An 18,020-nucleotide genomic window follows, 5' to 3' on the forward strand; every position below is an offset into this window, starting at 1 on the left:
CTCTTCGGTACAAGGTTTCTACTTGTGGTTGGATGTCGCTGGTAACTGCATTTGTTTCACTTGGTTACGTCCCATGATTTTATACCTTGAAACTTTGTCTGCTTCCAGAACCTTGAACAAAATATATTGATCACGGAAGTTAGCTTTGCAAAAACCCGCAAGGTTGACAGCAGGTTCATGAAAGGAAACGTTGGCACCCATAATTGGCGGATGCCAACTTTCTCTTTAATAAATCTACCTCCACCTTCCGGGTGACCGCAAAACTAATTTTGTTAATGGATGGTTTCTGCACTTCGAGTTGTCTGCTGATTCGCCCTCGCTCTTTGTCTCGCTCAGTTTGAAAAGCGGCCTCGCCGAAATGGTAATGGTGCCAGATGTACCTTTCAGAACAGAAGGAATTTTATTTAACTGCCAAACCTTCTTTCGGAGGAAATCCGCGTGGACTTTGTAACTTCGAGCTACAATCCGTTATACATGCCAACATTTTATTTCTTAAGCACCACTGTGCCGAGACGAAACGGGCCCCCGTTATATTACATTCTGTCTTTCCACACCAATGCCGAGTCATCCACGAGACTTCCTGACTTAAAGACAGCGCAGGTATGTGTACACAGCTGCCACCAGTTATAACGTAGAACGGTATTGACACTTTCACGGAGCAGTTTGTTCTAGAGAAACGAGATGGCGCTTCCGGCGGCGCGCCGCGCGTTGCCCCAGCGAAAGTGCACGAATACGAAACCATCACCGCTTCTAGCTGCCCTGTTTCTGTGCGATCAGCTGTCGGAAATGCAACTGGGTTTTCGCTTACGCACTGTGCTCCGTTCATACTGCATAATGTGAAGCGATGGATTGAAGACGTGTGCAGTAGTTGGCAGCAAAAATAGTGACTGGCATATTAAGGAATGGAACGAATATGTGCGACCGAGTTCACGGACCGTTGCTACATACGGACAGCCTGTGTTGCTGGCTCTTCGCGATGCACGACTTTCCTCGTGCATAAAAAAAAAATCACTCATCCGCCAGCGTTGTATCGCTAACCTCCAAGGAAAAGACTTCAACCCCGGAACGTCGGCAAGAGTGAGTAGCGTTCGTTAAACAATGACACAAGGAGTAGCGCCGCTTCCTGGCATAGTAAGTTTCCCGCACGTTATCTACACACATCTACCTCAACTAGCACGCAAACGTACGCACTATATCGCCAACGTATTAAGAAAAAATTGGAGGACGCTTAAGCTTTCGCCTTTAAGAGTGGAACGCGATAGCGTTATCGAGCCTCGTTCGCATCGCATTTTTTTAGTAGGCTTCACTGCAACCAATAGCGTGGGAAAGCCAGCTTACAAAGACCAAGCTTACACCGATCCCCTTAAATTCGGCTTCACTTTTAAACAAATGCATTGCTGGGAAGACGTTTTTTCAGGGGCAATATAAGTCGTCTTATATTAAAATGTGAAGACCCTAGGGCCTTTTTTATTATTTTATTAATTGTTTGCTATTGCTCCGACGCGCGCGCGTGTCCAAAATGCATTAGGCAGGCTAAGTCCCAATTTGACCTGCCGAGGATGCGAGCGCCATCTGGATAGGATTTTCGTAAGTAACCTACCCGAGCGCGCCGCTGTTTGTATATGGTAGAAATGCTAGAAAAGGGGTTTGTGTTTGAGCTTCCTCGAATTAGAATTATGTTTTCTCATACATTCAAATTACAATCCGACGCCACCATGTCTGTAGGTTGTGGTTAAGTCGTACTTTACCATTTTTCTGACGGATTTTATTGTGACAAATTTTTGTTCACTAACACCAAGGCCCCGCGGAGGGCCTGCGCGGTCGGGTGGTTCGGCATGATTTTATCCGCCAGGGACGCCGGTGCTTACGCCGACGCCGGATTTTCTGCGACACGGGGCCCTTAACGCTGTCGCGTTAATATGAAAATGGGCGCACATTTGAATCAATGCGCCAAAGCACGGGTGACAGCGACTACACCGACAGCACACGCATGGTCGAATCTGCATGTTTCGTGACGATCCACAGGAGTAAGCGAGTTACTAGTGGTAATACATCTTTGCTACAAGCTATTGCAAAGTACAGAACAGCTGCGTTCCAACCCTTGTGTGCAGCAAGAACAAATTTATTGCAACTGAGCACACGCTCGAGCAATTAGGTAGAAAATAATCAGATAGTGACCGCACCGACGAATTTCACCGAGTCAGAAACATGGCCAGTCGCTGCTTCAAAGTATTTACCAAATAAAGAACGAAGAAAAACACAGTGCTCCTGATTTAATTCATAAGCGGAAAGTTTGGATAGCTTGGAAGACATGTCTAGCCTCGCTTTTAGAATAAGCACCATATACACTACTCGCGCCGTTTAGACAAAGCTTAATAAGCTCCGAAAGCGCTTTTACATGTCCTCTGAAGTTGTGGCAAAAGCTTCGTGTCGTTCTATCAGTCAGCGTCTACGATATCTTCCGAAACGGAGGTTTCCTAAGCCGCACCAGGCGTCATGTACACCCATTGTAAACACGGAGGTAGCTGAGGCAAGCAATGGACGCGTCACCATGTGATCAAACATGGCAGCGCCCACGGGATCGCCGCGAAAAGGGTGAATAGGCAACATGTACATTTTGCAGCAAAACTGTCCTATACTATAGTCTTTATAGACATTGACGAACACTCCTCGCTCACTCCCTCTTCTTTCTATTCCGCTTTTCTCTTGCTCCTATATAGTGTAGGGTAGCAAACGGGATGGTCGTCTGGTTGACCGCCCTGCCTTTCCTCTTGCGCGTGCTCCTCCTCTTCTTTCTGCTCCTCATTGCTTCCTACTGCGGACAGCACAAACTCCTTTTCAGAAAGTGTGTGAGCGCTGCAGTCGCGACACGTACAGAATCCCCCATCAAGTTAGGTCCTGTCGTGTCGTTGGCATACTTTCGACAAAGTGTGTGCCTTTCTTGTTTTAGTGTTACTTTCCACGACGATTTTGTGATGCCTGATCCCGTGCGATTTGTGCTTATGCAAAAGTAAAGCCTTAATTGCACTCTCAACACTCACGTCACTCAAGCGGGCCGACAAGCCCGTACAGCCAAGCGGCGACTGCAGTAAGCGAGCAGCGGCCCTTGACCGCGTGCTTTCGCCACGTCACGCTTGGCGACGGAAACGTGGGCCTCCATGTGTGCTGACAATGCAGCTCCAAGCGCCGCAGAGGCCTCTTGTTATGTACACATAGGTGGCGCTGCATTTTGTCTCGCCTTTCTCGACTAGGTGTTTCTGGAAGTGCGTTGCACGAAATGTTGTGATTTGCCGTGATATATGCTTTCGGTGTGTGACCGATCTAGTATCGGGACACCGCAAGGCCGCCGGTTCGGGAAACACCGGTGGCGCGTCCTTGAATAAACTGGCGGTGGCACTGAAGCGCGCGGTCAGCGTTGTCGTTTCTTGGCAGAGCTGTGGGTCCAGAACCAGCGGCCTACCTTTCCTCTACTTTGCCGTTGCTGGAAAACAGCCAGGAGAAGCGTGTGCACATAAAGATATTTTGCGTCCGTCCCAGGAGCAGCAGAATCTCGCAAATATTTTCGTAGCGCACGCGAGCCAGTGTCGGCTTTCTTCTCCTTCATCGATGCGCGTTCAAGGCCCAGGAGAAGACGGACTGATGAATAAACAAAAAAGGTAAACGAACCGCCCTTGCAGGTGAGCCGAATAAGAGAGACAGGAGAAAAAAGAAGGGGTGGAGGGGGAACGCACAACCCCCCCCCCCCCTCCCCCGGAGTCCTTGAAGTAAACAATTTCTGCGGTTCTGCGGAAGAGTATGAAGCCGAGTGGGTCGCTATTATTCGTACCCCCACCTCCTTCCCCGTTTTTCTCTCCCCCCCCCCCCCCCCCCCGACGAACCATATTTCGTCGTCCTGTAATAACGGAGACGCACGCGGAGGCAGCCTTTGCAACTGATATTGAGCAGCGTCCCTTGGGCGGGGGTGTTGCATAATACTCCACATTCGCGAGTTGTCCGATGACGTCATCTGTCTGTGCGACGCTGGTCCGTCCGTCTCCTGTGAGCACCTGCTACGGTGCCCTTGGTTGTCATGTCCGCGCGAGTCATCGCCATTGGAAGAGCTCAGCGAGTCACGTAGCCCTGGACCTCGGGACGGAGAAATGTACGGTATGCTTTCTAGTGCAACACCTGGAGCGAACTTCTTTGCACGCACTTGCGGAAGTCAATGGGAGCCCAACACTCGGCATGCAAAAGATAACTGTTGATAGCCGAGTCGGCTGAAATATTGAAGTGCATGCTACGATCGGAATCATCTGAAGCTATATACGTCTGCGTATGACATCTAGAAAACGTAGATATAAAATATCTTAACAATGTCTCATGACTTTGTACTGGACCTGTATGAACGAACTGCCATTAAATCTTGCGCGGCTCGTATCTATTCAGTACGGATTCACTTCGTCTGACGGAAGCTGTCGTGGCGCACGAGCGCAAATCGTTTAATTATGTTTGCTTATCGTCTAGACATCGAGACATCGGGGGATTTTGAGATGAAGCGGGCAGGCTCACCAGCCGGCCCGCTCGTAACTTTGAGCGTTTGTTAGTCCTACATTCTTTTTTTTTAATTATTAGACGAATGCAAGGTGCTAACCATTTATAAGACTGCAGTTTGAGATATATAATTTACCACTTCCTCACACTTCTATTACACTTTGAAGGAACGTGGTTTGAAGACGTTAGGGGCTATTCTCATTACTCTAAAATGACACGAATAAACGGTAGAGTGACGTCTCTTCCTTCTAAAACATCGTTTCTTTATCTTACACAACATAGCCACAAGTGTCTGTGTGCTACACAGAGGACTTCGGCGTCAGGCCACCGCCAGGCTTCGCTAAAGCTTTAAAACTTCACAACCTTCGCACATTTAATGATGCGCAGGCTCGTATCGGAGAGCTTTATCCTACTTCGGGTCCATTGCAACCACAAATTTCGGCGTCAATGAGGTCGTTTTAATAGAAACGCGGTTGACTTATGGTGACAATGAGACAGGACGTCTAACACTTCTTGGCAGTGCGTAAGTTACTTGTGCCTACCGACAGCCACCTCAGAGCAGCAATTCCTTGAATGGGGCAGCACTTCGTAAGACCATGAGTTAATAACTCCTTCTCCCCTTTACTACCTCATAAACCAAACTCACCCCTTCTCCTTTCCCCTCATTTTTTCTTTCTTTATTTCTTTTTTTATCGTTTGTTCCTACTCTTTGGTTCGGTCACGGAACCGCAGCAGATTGTGCTGAAATAAGCGAAAACGCGCTTTGTTAAGAGCTGCCAATCTGCAACCTTTATCGAAAGACAAAGTGCGTTCGCCAAACGATGGAAGGAGGCGCATATTCAGACACCCGCCGCGGTGGCTTAGCGGCTATATGGTGTTGCGCTGCTAAGCATGAGGTCGCGGGATCAAATCCCGGCCGAGGCGGCCGCATCTCGATAGAGGCGAAATGCAAAAACACCCGTGTCCCGTGCATTGCGGGCACGTTAAAGATCCTTTGGTGGTCAAAATTAATCCGGAGTCCCCCACTACGGTGTGCCTCATAATCAAATCGTGGTTTTGGCACGTAAACTTCCAGAATTCAATTAATATTCAGACGGGGCACTCACTCGGGATTTCATCGTAGTCCTTTCAGTCATCGTGGTGTAAGCCGATGCGTTCATTAAACGATAAGGCCGTATTTCCTAATGATTATTTTCGTTTTTCATTCGTTTCTTGCTTCGTGATTGGCTCAGACGTCGACGCGCTTCCATTATCGCCAGGACCAGCCACTCGGCGCAAAGGCATCCGAGCCAATGACGAAGAACGAAAAGAATGCGATATCTAATGTATCCGGTTACGGAATACGACCACAAAAGCGTCGATCGAACATGCATGGAAGTGCTGAATCTGCTGGAGCTGAGCGATATGTGAAAGCGGCGAGTCATTCGCTCCGTGACGGGACCCGAGCTACCGCCACCGGCTCGGACGGAGCCATGACAACACCTGGATGATACCGGATCCTTCCACAGGCGAGCGCGCTGATAACTTACGACCGCGCCGGGAAGGGCAGCTCGGAGTCTGGGCTCCAAGCCGTCTCTGCTTTTCTGTTTTTCGCCGCACGAGACGGACTCTAATCCCTGGCTTCACCCCTCCCCTCACCTCCCCCTCCCCCCATCGCACGGTTCTCGCACGCCTTGGTTTATTCTCTTCCTGGCCATGGATACGTCGGCGGCCAGCGGCGACACGCGACTCCGCCACTGCTGCGAAGGTCCGCGCGCCGGCGGCTCAGTCGTGCATCGACACTGCTCGCCGTCGCACCTTGACTCGTCCGGCAGCTGGGGCCTCGTCGTCGCCTTCCTGCCATGCCACACCGAAGACGACTGACGCCGTCCAAAGCGGCGCTTGTGACGTCGTTTCCCTGTTCAGGTGTAGTACACATGCTTCTGCCTCGTTGTTTTACACGCATTGCAAGACCGCTGCCCAAAAAGGCACGCGCCACAGCCTCGCGCGTTGTCCCCTAACCCTAGCGTTTACATTGAGCTCTATACGCACTCAGGCCTCGAATGTAGCCATGGGCTATCTTTCCGAATTTGACGAAATGCGTACTTTATTGGCCCCTGAATATCACACCTGTAATCGTCAGGGACTTAAACGAACTGAAACTAATGCTGCCGAGGCTGTGGCGCGTGGTTTAAGTATCCACTGGCCGTAAGAACTTCGTAAGAACTTTCTGAGTGTGGTGGCGATGTCTTTGTTAAATTCTGTATCCCTATCGTGCTTAGGCCGGCGCATGCTTTTATGAGCCGTACAGTATGTATCTTTGCGTACGATCTTATTGTAAGCCCAGATCGATCAACGGCGGCAGTTCTTCAGGAGAAACTTCGACCCGCCTATCATTTCATTAATGTAGCGACGTTTTCTCTCCCTTTATCGTGACCAATAAGCCAGTGTGTGTCATGCTTGGCACTCTTATGCAGTGCGTTGCTATAATTTATCTCAGCAATGTGGTACGGTACAACGTATGCCTTATGTTCTTGCCTTTACGTTCTTAGTTTTTGTTCGGAAAAACAACTGTTCCATACTGCATCAGGGTGTTCCCGGATCAGCAACGGTTAGTGATGTCACAAGAAGGTTGGTAAAACACAGCTACTGCAAAAAGAGTAATTCACACTACGGCCATGTGAACGGGCATTGAATCATTCATGCGTGACTAACTTCCGGAATGAATAAAGAGATGTGAAACGTAAGACGACGAGAAATGTACGACGCGCGTGGTTGCGCGATAGGATATCGGTTTTCACAGCGAGATGGCTTTATTTCTTACGGTTGTAATGATAACATAACGACGCGTTCCTTTTGAGATCGTGCCTGCACGGGCTGTTAACCGCTTTGAGAAGCGACACGTCGCTATCACGACGACCATTTTCCATGTTCTTTGCGAGTTTCGTCATCAGGCGTCCAACGAATTCTTCTGTTGTAATTGTTCTTCCCCCGAAGCGCTCACCATCTTGTTAGCGCGACGCTTGTCGACAAAGCGGTAGTGTGTGTGGCTCGTGGCTTCTCTGGTGCACCACGGCTGAGTGCCAATTAAGACACGACGGTCGCACGGAACACAGCTCCATGCATGCACCAATAGCCTGCTCTCATGCCTTACACGGCGCGATGTATTCTGCTGCGCACGTTCTCTGAATTCGTGTGAAATGATTCGTCGAGTGCTTGGCACGATAAACAGGCGACAGCTGCACTTCCCCGATGTCGTGGTTCGCAGAGGCGTATACTACTTGCGCATGTACCTCGGTACGGTGTTATGAAGAACTCGGCGTAGTCAGCGCGAAAACCTTTTTCTATGGACTATGGCACACAGCGAGAAGCGCGCCTCGAAGATCTGAGAGCGCGATATCTGCAAACTCGTAGCCCTGTCCGCTTATAGTGTAGGGTAACTCATAGCGCGGTCGTCCACCCAGGTCTCTCTCTGGCCCGTCCAGAATCGGCGTCAGCAAGAAACGGCAGGGTGTGCTCGCTTCCAGCGGGGCCGTCGCCACCACAGACGACTCTGGCGCAGCCGGTCATCATGGTCAAGAACGGCATCAGCTTTCTGCAGAACAACCTCAGCCTGGTCAAGATAGCGTCGACCGACTCGCCCGCCGAGGTCCGCAGGTCTCAAGGACTGGTTGTGTCCCTGGACGAGCCTTCCAGTGGTGCCGAGATGTCGTCACACTGCCGAAGAGGGCGGACGGCGGTGACGGGCTCGCCGGCCACCATGCACCGCGGCTTGCGTGGAGCCAGTGGCCAGCAGCAGCAACAGCAGCCTCTGACGCCATCGCCGCCTCCTCCGCAGTTCCTGGCAGATGCCGCATTGCCTCCGCCGACGGCGCAGCCGTCGCCACACCCGTCTCTTCACCGACCGCACAGCTTCTCCCGAACCACGTCGTACTCGACCATCAATCCCGACTCTGTCTCGTCACCGGGCAACAAGGTTCGGCCGAAGAACCCAAAGTAAGTCTTACTGTCCTCTTAGTCTTCTTACGTCTTAGTCTTAGTTTGGCGCACCTACCTCGTCAATGTGAATTCACCCAGTCCGTGGATTATTTATTGACATTTTTAGTGAACACGTGTACCTTTGGCTACAGATAAACTGTGCACACGTACTCGCAGCGGATGCACAGTTGGCGCTGGCGGTGGACTATGGCGCTGAGCTGCTGCGTCGCGTGTTCGAATCCCTGCTGAATAAGCGGCCGCGTTCCGGCGGGGTGGTAACGCAAAAAACCCTCGTGTACTTAGATTTAGGTGCTCGTTAAAGGAATCCCAGGTGGTCAAAATTAATACGACTCTGTGACATCTCTCGTAGCCCGTGAGTATCTTTAGAACTTCAAACCCCACAATTTAATTTTAAATTAACGTGTACACTGTCTATATAGGAAATAGTAGTTAAGAGGAATATTTCCTCTGCTCTGTTGTGGTCCATCGACTTCCGAACGAGTTGTTTGTTGAAATTCTGAAGATATTAATAGCGAAAAAAGTGTATGACCGTATATCCACAAGCGGCCCATAGGCAAACTTGGTACTTTGCAGAAAAGCGTCTACTGACTGTCATTTCTTTTTTCTCAGGTTTACACTACCATGATAAACCGCTGAAAGGTCAGGCGGCTCTATATCTTCAATAGCTATCGTGTTTGGTCATCCTACTCATCAAATATACTGTGTACCATACATGCACCGCTGCCTCATGATGCATTACGAAGCTCAGCCGGGGTATATTGGGTCGGTCGACGCCGCACCGCCGTTATCACAGCGATCAGTCACTCACGGCAACGAATTATATATATACGGAATCGGTGTACACGTAGCCTTCAAGAGGCAGCTAGGTTCACTGTGGTGGCTGAGGGGTGCGTGCGTCACTGAAATCTGCAGTGAGTCTCTTGTAATGTACGCCATTTTGCCTCATGAAGGCTTCGTGTACACCGATTCCCACAGTGCTGAGGATCCGCATAACCTTTTTTCTTCCTTTTTTACTCCAGCACGGATCCGTATTTGGTAGCCAGGTACACAAATACTAGCAATTTTTTATCTTTTTTTTAAACACCCGAGCGATGCGATGCCGCAGCGAACAATGACGTGTAATCGACGCGTCCACGAATTCTTTTTCTCGTTATTTCCTATACCTGTATCAAATTATCTCCAATGCACTATAGATAGCTTTCGCCAGGAGTCACAGAGGACATTGAATGGAAGCACATCTGGTTCCTCTAATCTTCATCCGTTAAAAGAAAAAAAAAAGAATCGGAAGTAAACGGAGCAAGTACGTGGCAAACGTGTGCCGACAGTTCAGCGTAGTCGCGACAAGGCGACAGAAAACAATAGACGACGCTAAGAGGCAATAAGCATAGTTTCCTGCAAAAATTACCAGGGGTAAGTATACAGGGTATACGGGAGCTGCACGCATTGAGGTTTAGCCAGCACGAGGATGATGGGTAATACACTGATTTGCCTAAACTTCGTCCTCTGGCTGCGAACGGCTTTGAGACTTTGCAAACTGACGACGTTCAACAAAATATTGCGTTATAAATTCAACAAATACCAATGATGACCCATGTGCGCGGAGACTTATTGCCTTCATGTCCTTGGAAATATATGCCCTTGGGAATATTGCCTTCATGCCCCTGGAAGAATATGATTGCTTGGAAATTTTTGAAGGAGGAACAGTATTAAGTAACGCCACAAAAGCGTCGCAAGCACGAAGATTAGACAAAACCCATATGTTATATAATCATTTCCGTGGTAGAAGAACGATTGCAGGGCCACAATTTCCTGTCAGCAATCTTTCTTGTAGGAAGCTATGGTTATGTATATATATATATATATATATAGTTGAAATCACTGCACATTAAAATTATGAAACTCCGTGAAAACATAATCTGTTCAGCCAGGCGCGCATTGGCGCGAATAAGGCCGTCGCTTTCAGCAGCAGCGTCCCTTCTTTTGATAACGAGCTCTGTAAAGAAGAGCCCGCGATGAAGCAAGCCACGAGTGGTTTCGCTTGGACGCACGTGTAGCACCTATACGACACCTACGATGCTGCATCGAGGACGTGCGTGCAGCGACGATGCCACTTCCGAGATCTGCCCATCATCCTTTTGTCCACGGCACTCATCGGGAGCGCTGTAAGGAACCGCAGGCGCGTCTTTGTCCGGGGCCCCTTGCTAAAGAAAAGACGCGGGATTTCCCCAACACCGGGACCCCTCGCGCGCACCCGGTGGCGGCTTCTGTAAGAGGCTCTAATAGACGAACATTGTTCATTAGCCGTGTACGCGATGGGACGTTTCAAAGGGACGCCGGTAAACGAAGGAATAAAGCTGGCGACGAGGCAGCCTTCGGGGCGTAGCCTCGGCCGCGCCGTAACCGAGAAGATCCGAAGCGTGCCATTCAGCGCTGTCTCAACGGCTCTCCCCGACACGGCAGTGACTGGCGAGACGCCTACCATGCTGGCGACTGTGCTCGAGAACTGGATGTTCACGTATGTTTGTATTTAAACGTCGTATCTGTACAGGGTCGATGGCATCGCATCCGAGCTTGTCGAACTATGCAAGTTCTTTGCAGAAGGAGAGAAAGTTTAGTGGAGAACGAAGTGGTGATGGGGTTTGCTACTTTGAGGGCTTGGCGAATGCTTGAGCTAAGGCCGGATTCCCGTGAACTTTGCCTTTCCTGCATAGGGTTCCAACTTTCGTTAGCGCGCAAGTCTGCGGGTAGGGTCAAAGGGGCTGAGAAAAAATTGCGAAGAAAAGTTTAATTTCTTTATTACTACGGACATGCGTTAAAAGTCTTGGGGACACGTGGATGTACAAGTGCGGCCACTGCTTAGCGGGAACACGGGAGTCCGTGGATGGAGGTTGGATGGATGCTATGAGCGTCCCTTTGGAACGGGGTGGTGGGTGGCGACACCAATCGCGTGTTATATTGCGTAATGTCCTACGTATCTGTATGAAAAAAAATACAAAGAATTCCTAGCATCAAATTTTCTGAACCGCTATTGGTAACTTTGTTTTGTACGCCTCCGTTGTTCGTGATCTCCCTACTTATACGCCATGAAACTTCCAATCGCCTCTTACTAATCTCTATTGCGGACATGTTTACTTTCCCCCTGCTATCCATGAACCCAAGGGCTTCAAGGATACCAGAGTAGCCTAAACCGACAGCTGTGTAGATTTCTTCACATTCCAATAAAACATGTGCCATCGTTTCCCTAGCTTTACCGCAACAAGCGCATGCTTCTTCTTCTTGGTGTATACCTCGCTATATAACTACGCGTTCTAAGGCATCCTGATCTCGCTTCGAAAAGGAGCGTCCCTTTGAGTTATCATAAATTATTTCCTTCCTGGCTTCTTTTTTTCCTCTTAGGTAGTTACTCATAGCAGGTTTCTTTCCCATTGCCGCCACCCATGATATTGTCTCAGCCTCCCTGACTTTGCGTTTGACGTTATTTGGTGCCATGTTTACCATATCGGTCGCATACTGGCTGCTTAGCTTCCTAGTTCTTTTCCTCCACTGTGAGTCAATGTTTTACCTGTACGAATACCTGAACGCCTCTCGGAGCCCATCTACTTTCTTTCATATTCCTCAGTCGTTCTTCAAAATCAATTTTACTCGGAGATTCCTTCCCTTCAAAACTTGTTCAGCCGATATCACCCTGCACAGCTTCATTTGTAGTCTTCCCGTGAGCGCCCAATGCGAGGCGTCCGGCTGACCTTTGATTGCCATCGAGTCCTCATTGCACCCCTGACTTCAAGCAAACAACCGCATTTCCAAATGTAATCCCTGGAACCATTACACCTTTCCACATACCCCGGATCATCTCGTACTTATTCTATCCCCAACGCGCTCTGTGTTTCATTATGGCCGCATTTCTCTTCCCCTTTGATATTATTAGATGCGAGAGCATCTTATGCTCGGGGCAGTGTCCGTTCTGCGGCGTCCGCACCCATACTGCGCATGCGCAACTCTCCCTCATTCACCTCTCCTACGCAGGTGTGGGCTCTCCCCTCTCCCCCTCTCCGCCACAGGTGCGGCGCAGCAAATCATTGCATATAACTCTTTCTCTCTCCCTCTCTCTCTAAGGGTACGCCGGTATGCGGCGCAAGTGTCACGGCGCAGGATAAAGCGCGCGTTCGCTGTGCTTTCGTCATTCTCTCTGAGCAACGATGTGCGAAACGCGGCAACGTCGGCGCTCGTTGCAGCGGCAGCGCCACCGCCGCGTAGCAGAGGAAGGCTCGGGAAGCCGAACGTAAACGTCAGCGCCGGCAAGCGGACCCCGAACTTCGGGCCAGGGAAGCCGAACGTCAACGTCGGCAGGAAACTTCTACGGAAGCAACACGGGCTCGGCACGCCGAAGTGGAACGTCAGCGTTATCAAGCCGACTCCGGGCTCGGAAAGTCTAAGCGCAACGGCAGCGTTGAGCGGCAGCTCCCGATCCCGAAGCGACGAGGCAACGCAAGTCTGCGGCCAGAGCAGCAACACATTAGAGGCCATTACAACGCCCGGGCTTCGACGGTGCTGACGCGCGGTCCAAGCGCGACTTCCTCGATCGGAGCTTCAGCCACAGCTGCAACGTGTGCGACCGGCTTTGGTTCGACAACAACCTGAGCAAGGTCGGGAGCGTCTAGAACGAATGTCAGCGTAACGCGGCCGTCGGCGTGCTTTGACGCCAGTTCAGCAACAATAGAATACATTCTCAATACATTATCTCAATCTAACTTTCATTGAGTTGTGTTGCCAAGTGAAAAGAAACGGAAACTCGATGCGCACCCCCCGCGATGCTTTCGCATCCCACCATGGTTGCCCGTAGGGTGAGATGATGTGATTTTTTGTTCCTTCCTGTGTCTTCAGATATCTATCGCCTTCTTTTATCCTTACACCAAGGTATTTGTATTCTTTACCCGAGTTATTTTCTGGCCCTGTATTGGCACTGTCTGTTCACTGTTTTAATTGAGTACCATAAAGCCTGATTTTTAACGCTAGATTTTATTCCTAAATTATCACATTCCTGTCCATAGATATTAGCCAGACGTCGCATATCACTTGGCTTGTTAGCAAGCAACACAATTTCGTCCGCATCAAACAAACCTGGAAGCTGCTGCTTTACTATTGTGCCCGCGTGTCTGTATGAGAGATTAAACCCGATATTGATTCCTTCTAGCGCCCTTCTATCCTTAATTATCATGTACATCATAAACAGCGGGGATAAAGGGCACCCCCGTCTCAGTCCCTTGGTGATATCAACTTTCTCCTCGCTCCTCATCCCTTCCCATTCAACGCAAACGGGATTTTTGAGGTAACTCGCCCTCAAAAGCTGTATACAGTCGTTTCCCAAGCCTTCCCCTTCCAGAATATCCCACAAAATGTGGCGGTCTACGTTGTCATACGCTCCGGTAATGTATAAACATGCCACATGTAACGGTCTCCTTTCTTAAGACTGGATATTTCAATACACTGAGTAAGAACAAATAAGTTATCATCCAGACGTCTACCGATTCTGAAGCCATTCTAAAGTTCTCCCAATATTCCGCTATTTTCTGCCCATGCTTGCAGTTTTAATTAATTCGCCTGCATCGCTAACCTGTATATTACCGATGTAATGGTCAACGGCCTACATAAGTGAATTCTACCTCCCCCCTCCTTACTTTTATAAATTCAATTCATTCTACTTTGTCGCCAACTATCTGGTATTCGCCCATCTTGAAAGATTTTTTCTACTGCTTTCAACAGAGCTTCCTTACTGTTTGGACTTAGTTCATTAAACAGCCTAGCGGGAACCTCGTCTAACCCTGTGGCTGTGCGACTTGGAATTTTCTTTTCAACTTTCTTCCAGTTGAAATTTCTCACCACCAGCTCCTTTTCCATCTCGTTCATGCTCTTATTTTTTTTTTATCGGAAATCACCTCGCCATTGCCTTGAAATGATTCGGTTATTACTTTCCGGATGTCATTTAATGCCGCGTCTCCTTCCAGTTTGTTTCCATATTGGTCTAGGATATGTTGTTGTACTGTTCCAGACTTCCTGCCTATAATAAGTTAACATGGTTCCAAAATATTCTAGGTGCGGCCTTCTTTTTCTCACGTATTTCTGTCAACCAACGTTCACTTTCACCTGTAATGTTTGCTTGAGCCAGTATTTGAACCATAGTTTTTTTTTTTTCTACCGGTATATTTCCCATTTTCCGTCTACTTCACTCGATCTGCAGCAACTGTGCTTCTCACAGCGAAGCTGCTATAGCCTCTAGTTGGTCGGGATTTTTCGTGGGGTGCTCATTTAAAAACAAACGGCAGCTCGAAGGCTTTGTGTTTGAGTTTCCGCGTAACAGAATTATATTTTCTCGTGTGTTCTAATTACATTCCGATGTTGTCATGTCTGCAGGTTGTGTGTAAGTCGTACTTAACAAATTTTCTGACGCATTTTACTTCGAGAAATTCATTTAATTGAATAACGCACTTGCGCTAGGCAGAGGGCCTGCAAGAAAGAGGATGTATGCTGTGTTACCGGTCCACTCGGACAGACTTCAAACGTCTGCTGGAAAAGGGCTTTGTCTTTCAGTTTCCGCGTAACAGATCAATGTTTTCTCTTCGAATAACAATCCGAAGCTATATCATGTCTGCAGTTTGTGTGTAAGTCGTACTTTACGCATTTTCTAACGCAATTTACTTTTAAACATTCATTTCGGTCAAAAATGCACTTGCATTCGGCGGAGGGCATGGAAGAATGAGGGTGTTCCGCACACGTGCCTGTGCGCGCGACGTGCGTCGCTTGTGGTAGTGTTGCTTGTGTAACGTCGGCAACAGCTTCGATGTACATCCACTTTCACAGGGTGGAATAGAGGCGGATTTTTTTATTTATTATTTTTTTATGCGAAAGCGTTATATGGCTCATCAAGCGGAAAATCCAGCGGCATCCCCAGAGATGGTCCAAAAAGTCAGGTGGTCACAGCCCCACCAGATGGCGCTCTCCTCCATGCAGAGCCGATGATCCTCCATGGCAAGGCGATGATGCGCTGCGGTACATCACAGACGTTATCAGGCATAACTTCGGTACGAGAAAAAGCGTAGTTCAGACAACAGATCCAGCAACAACAGAGAGACTTGAGAGATCAAAATTCAGCATAGAAAGCTTTTATTGGAAAAAGGCAGCAGAAAATGTCCCTAGCAACACGGCAGCAGGACCCGATGAAATCCCAATACAGCTAATCAAAAACCTCGGTCCAAAAAGCAAGGCACTGCTGACTAATGCCATAGAGCAAGTGATTAGAACAAAGAATATTCCCGTTGGATGGCGTGAAAGCAAGATGAATCTCATCTACAAAGGCAAAGGAGATAAGGATAAGACGAGCTCGTACATGCCAGTTACAGTAACGTCGGTGATATATAGAATGGCAATGCAAGCTATAAAATTAGAACTGTCGAAGTGGGTGGAGGAAAACGGTGTATTGGGGGAACTACAGAATGGGTTCAGGCCAGGCAGACGCTTAGAAGACAATATGTTTGTACTAACTCAGTGCATAGAGATTTCAGTAGCTCAGAAAAGACCTTTATGGGTAGCATTTCTAGATATTAAAGGAGCTTATGACAACGTAGACAGGGAATTGTTGTGGGATATTCTTCAATACGAAGGCATAGATGACGATTTCGTGGAGCTGCTGAGGGAGATATATCGAGACAACCAAGTACAAGTGGCATGGGAAGGCCGAAAAGGAAATGAAATGGTGGGAATTCACCAAGGATTGAAGCAAGGATGCCCTCTGTCACCATTGTTGTTCACGCTTTACGTCAAGGGCATAGAAAGACGACTGGAAAACAGCGAATTAGGTTTTGATTTATCCTACATGCGTAATGGACAAATGGTGCAACAGAAGGTCCCTGGATTGATGTACGCAGACGACATTGTGCTACTAGCGGACAATAAAAAAGATTTACAGATACTTGCGAATATCTGTGGGAACGCAGCGACAAATCTAGGCCTTAAGTTTAGCACAGAGAAATCAGGGATTATGATCTTTAATGAACACACGAGTAACTTCGTGGTGTCAATTCAACAGCAAGTAATACCCATAGTGAAGCAATATAAGTACCTCGGCGTACACATAAACGAAGGAAATAATTACTCAAGCAACCACCAAGATAATCTGAAAATAAAGGGGAAGCGGAATGCAGCATTAATGAAACACAGAGCACTGTGGGGCCACAATAAGTATGAGGTGGTGCGTGGAATCTGGAAAGGAGTAATGGTGCCAGCGCTAACATTCGCAAATGCCATTATATGCTTAAAATCGGATATATTGGCGGGTTTGGAAGTTAACCAAAGATCAGTAGGCCGGTTGGCTTTGGGAGCACACGGTAATACGACAAATGAGGCAGTGCATGGAGACATGGGTTGGGCCTCTTTTGAAGTCAGAGAAGCACAAAGCAAAATTAGTTTTGAAGAAAGGCTCAGGAACATGGATGAAAATAAATGGGCGGCTAAAGTGCACAAGTATCTCTACATGAAAAGCGTGGACACAGAATGGAGGAAGAGGTCAAGGAAGTTGGCAACCAAGTACAGGATAATCGAAACTGTAAATAGACAACCAGGGGTCATCAGAAAGAAAGTGAGAGAAATAGAGACCGTGAATTGGATGCAAAGAATGGAAACGAAAAGGACAATGGAGATTTACAAGAATGAGAAGAAAGAAATTAGAAGGGAAAATCTGTACGATAACACAAAGGGCAGTGCCTTGCTATTTGAGGCTCGAGCCGGTTGCCTAAGGACGAAAACATATCGGAACAAATATTCGGAACTAGATGAGACATGTGTATGCTGCAGTAAAGATCCAGAGACCACTCAGCACATCCTAATGGAATGCGACGGGATCCACCCAGCGAGAACCATAGGTAACGTGCAACTCCCAGAAGCGCTTGGGTTTAAAGTGGAAGGAAACATAAACAGATCAGCCGTAGAGATCAGCAAGAGACGATTAGAGTACTGGTGGAAAAAAAAGCAGGGAAAAGATGGATACGACATGATCTCTTAAAATCATAGGCAGCGGTACAAGCTAAATTTTTGAAAAAGGTATACAAAAATGCGAGATAAAGAACATGTGTAGTATACCTGATTAAATCAAGCAGGCTAGGTGACTATTTGTCGCCACCCCGTTTCAAAGGGGATGCCAATAAATCATCATCATCATCATCATCAGCCTGCAGTCAACGATAGATTATGCACTAATGTCACATAGGATGCATGATAGGCTAAATGTAATGAACATAGATGAATATGGCTCCAGAAGTCTAGGTAGTGATCACAAACGTATTAAGGTGAGTTTTAGATGGGAAATGAAAGTAGGTAGGAAGCAAGATGAAAAACCAGGTGGGATATTTTACTCGGAAAAGCAGCTTGAAATAGCAACCCAACAAATTGAGGAAGTAATTTCAGAGGATACAAAAACAGAATGGACATATGCAAATTTAACAGGGCTATTTGAGCTAGAGCTT

At 48.1% G+C, this 18,020-nt stretch overlaps 1 protein-coding gene across 1 annotated transcript in view; it reads left to right on the plus strand.

The window, feature by feature from the left end:
* Positions 1 to 6,234: 6,234 nt before the first annotated feature.
* LOC119449515 (proton channel OtopLc) overlaps positions 6,235 to 18,020 on the plus strand; it is a 53,700-nt gene continuing 41,914 nt past the window's right edge. Inside the window, exons 1-2 of the mRNA XM_037712699.2 lie at positions 6,235 to 6,435; positions 7,974 to 8,505. Coding sequence (XP_037568627.1) covers positions 6,372 to 6,435; positions 7,974 to 8,505 — 596 coding nt within the window. The 5' untranslated portion in view covers positions 6,235 to 6,371. The remainder of the gene's footprint in view (positions 6,436 to 7,973; positions 8,506 to 18,020) is intronic.

Source organism: Dermacentor silvarum, chromosome 4 (genome assembly GCF_013339745.2).
Source record: "Dermacentor silvarum isolate Dsil-2018 chromosome 4, BIME_Dsil_1.4, whole genome shotgun sequence".
NCBI classification, from domain to species: domain Eukaryota; kingdom Metazoa; phylum Arthropoda; class Arachnida; order Ixodida; family Ixodidae; genus Dermacentor; species Dermacentor silvarum.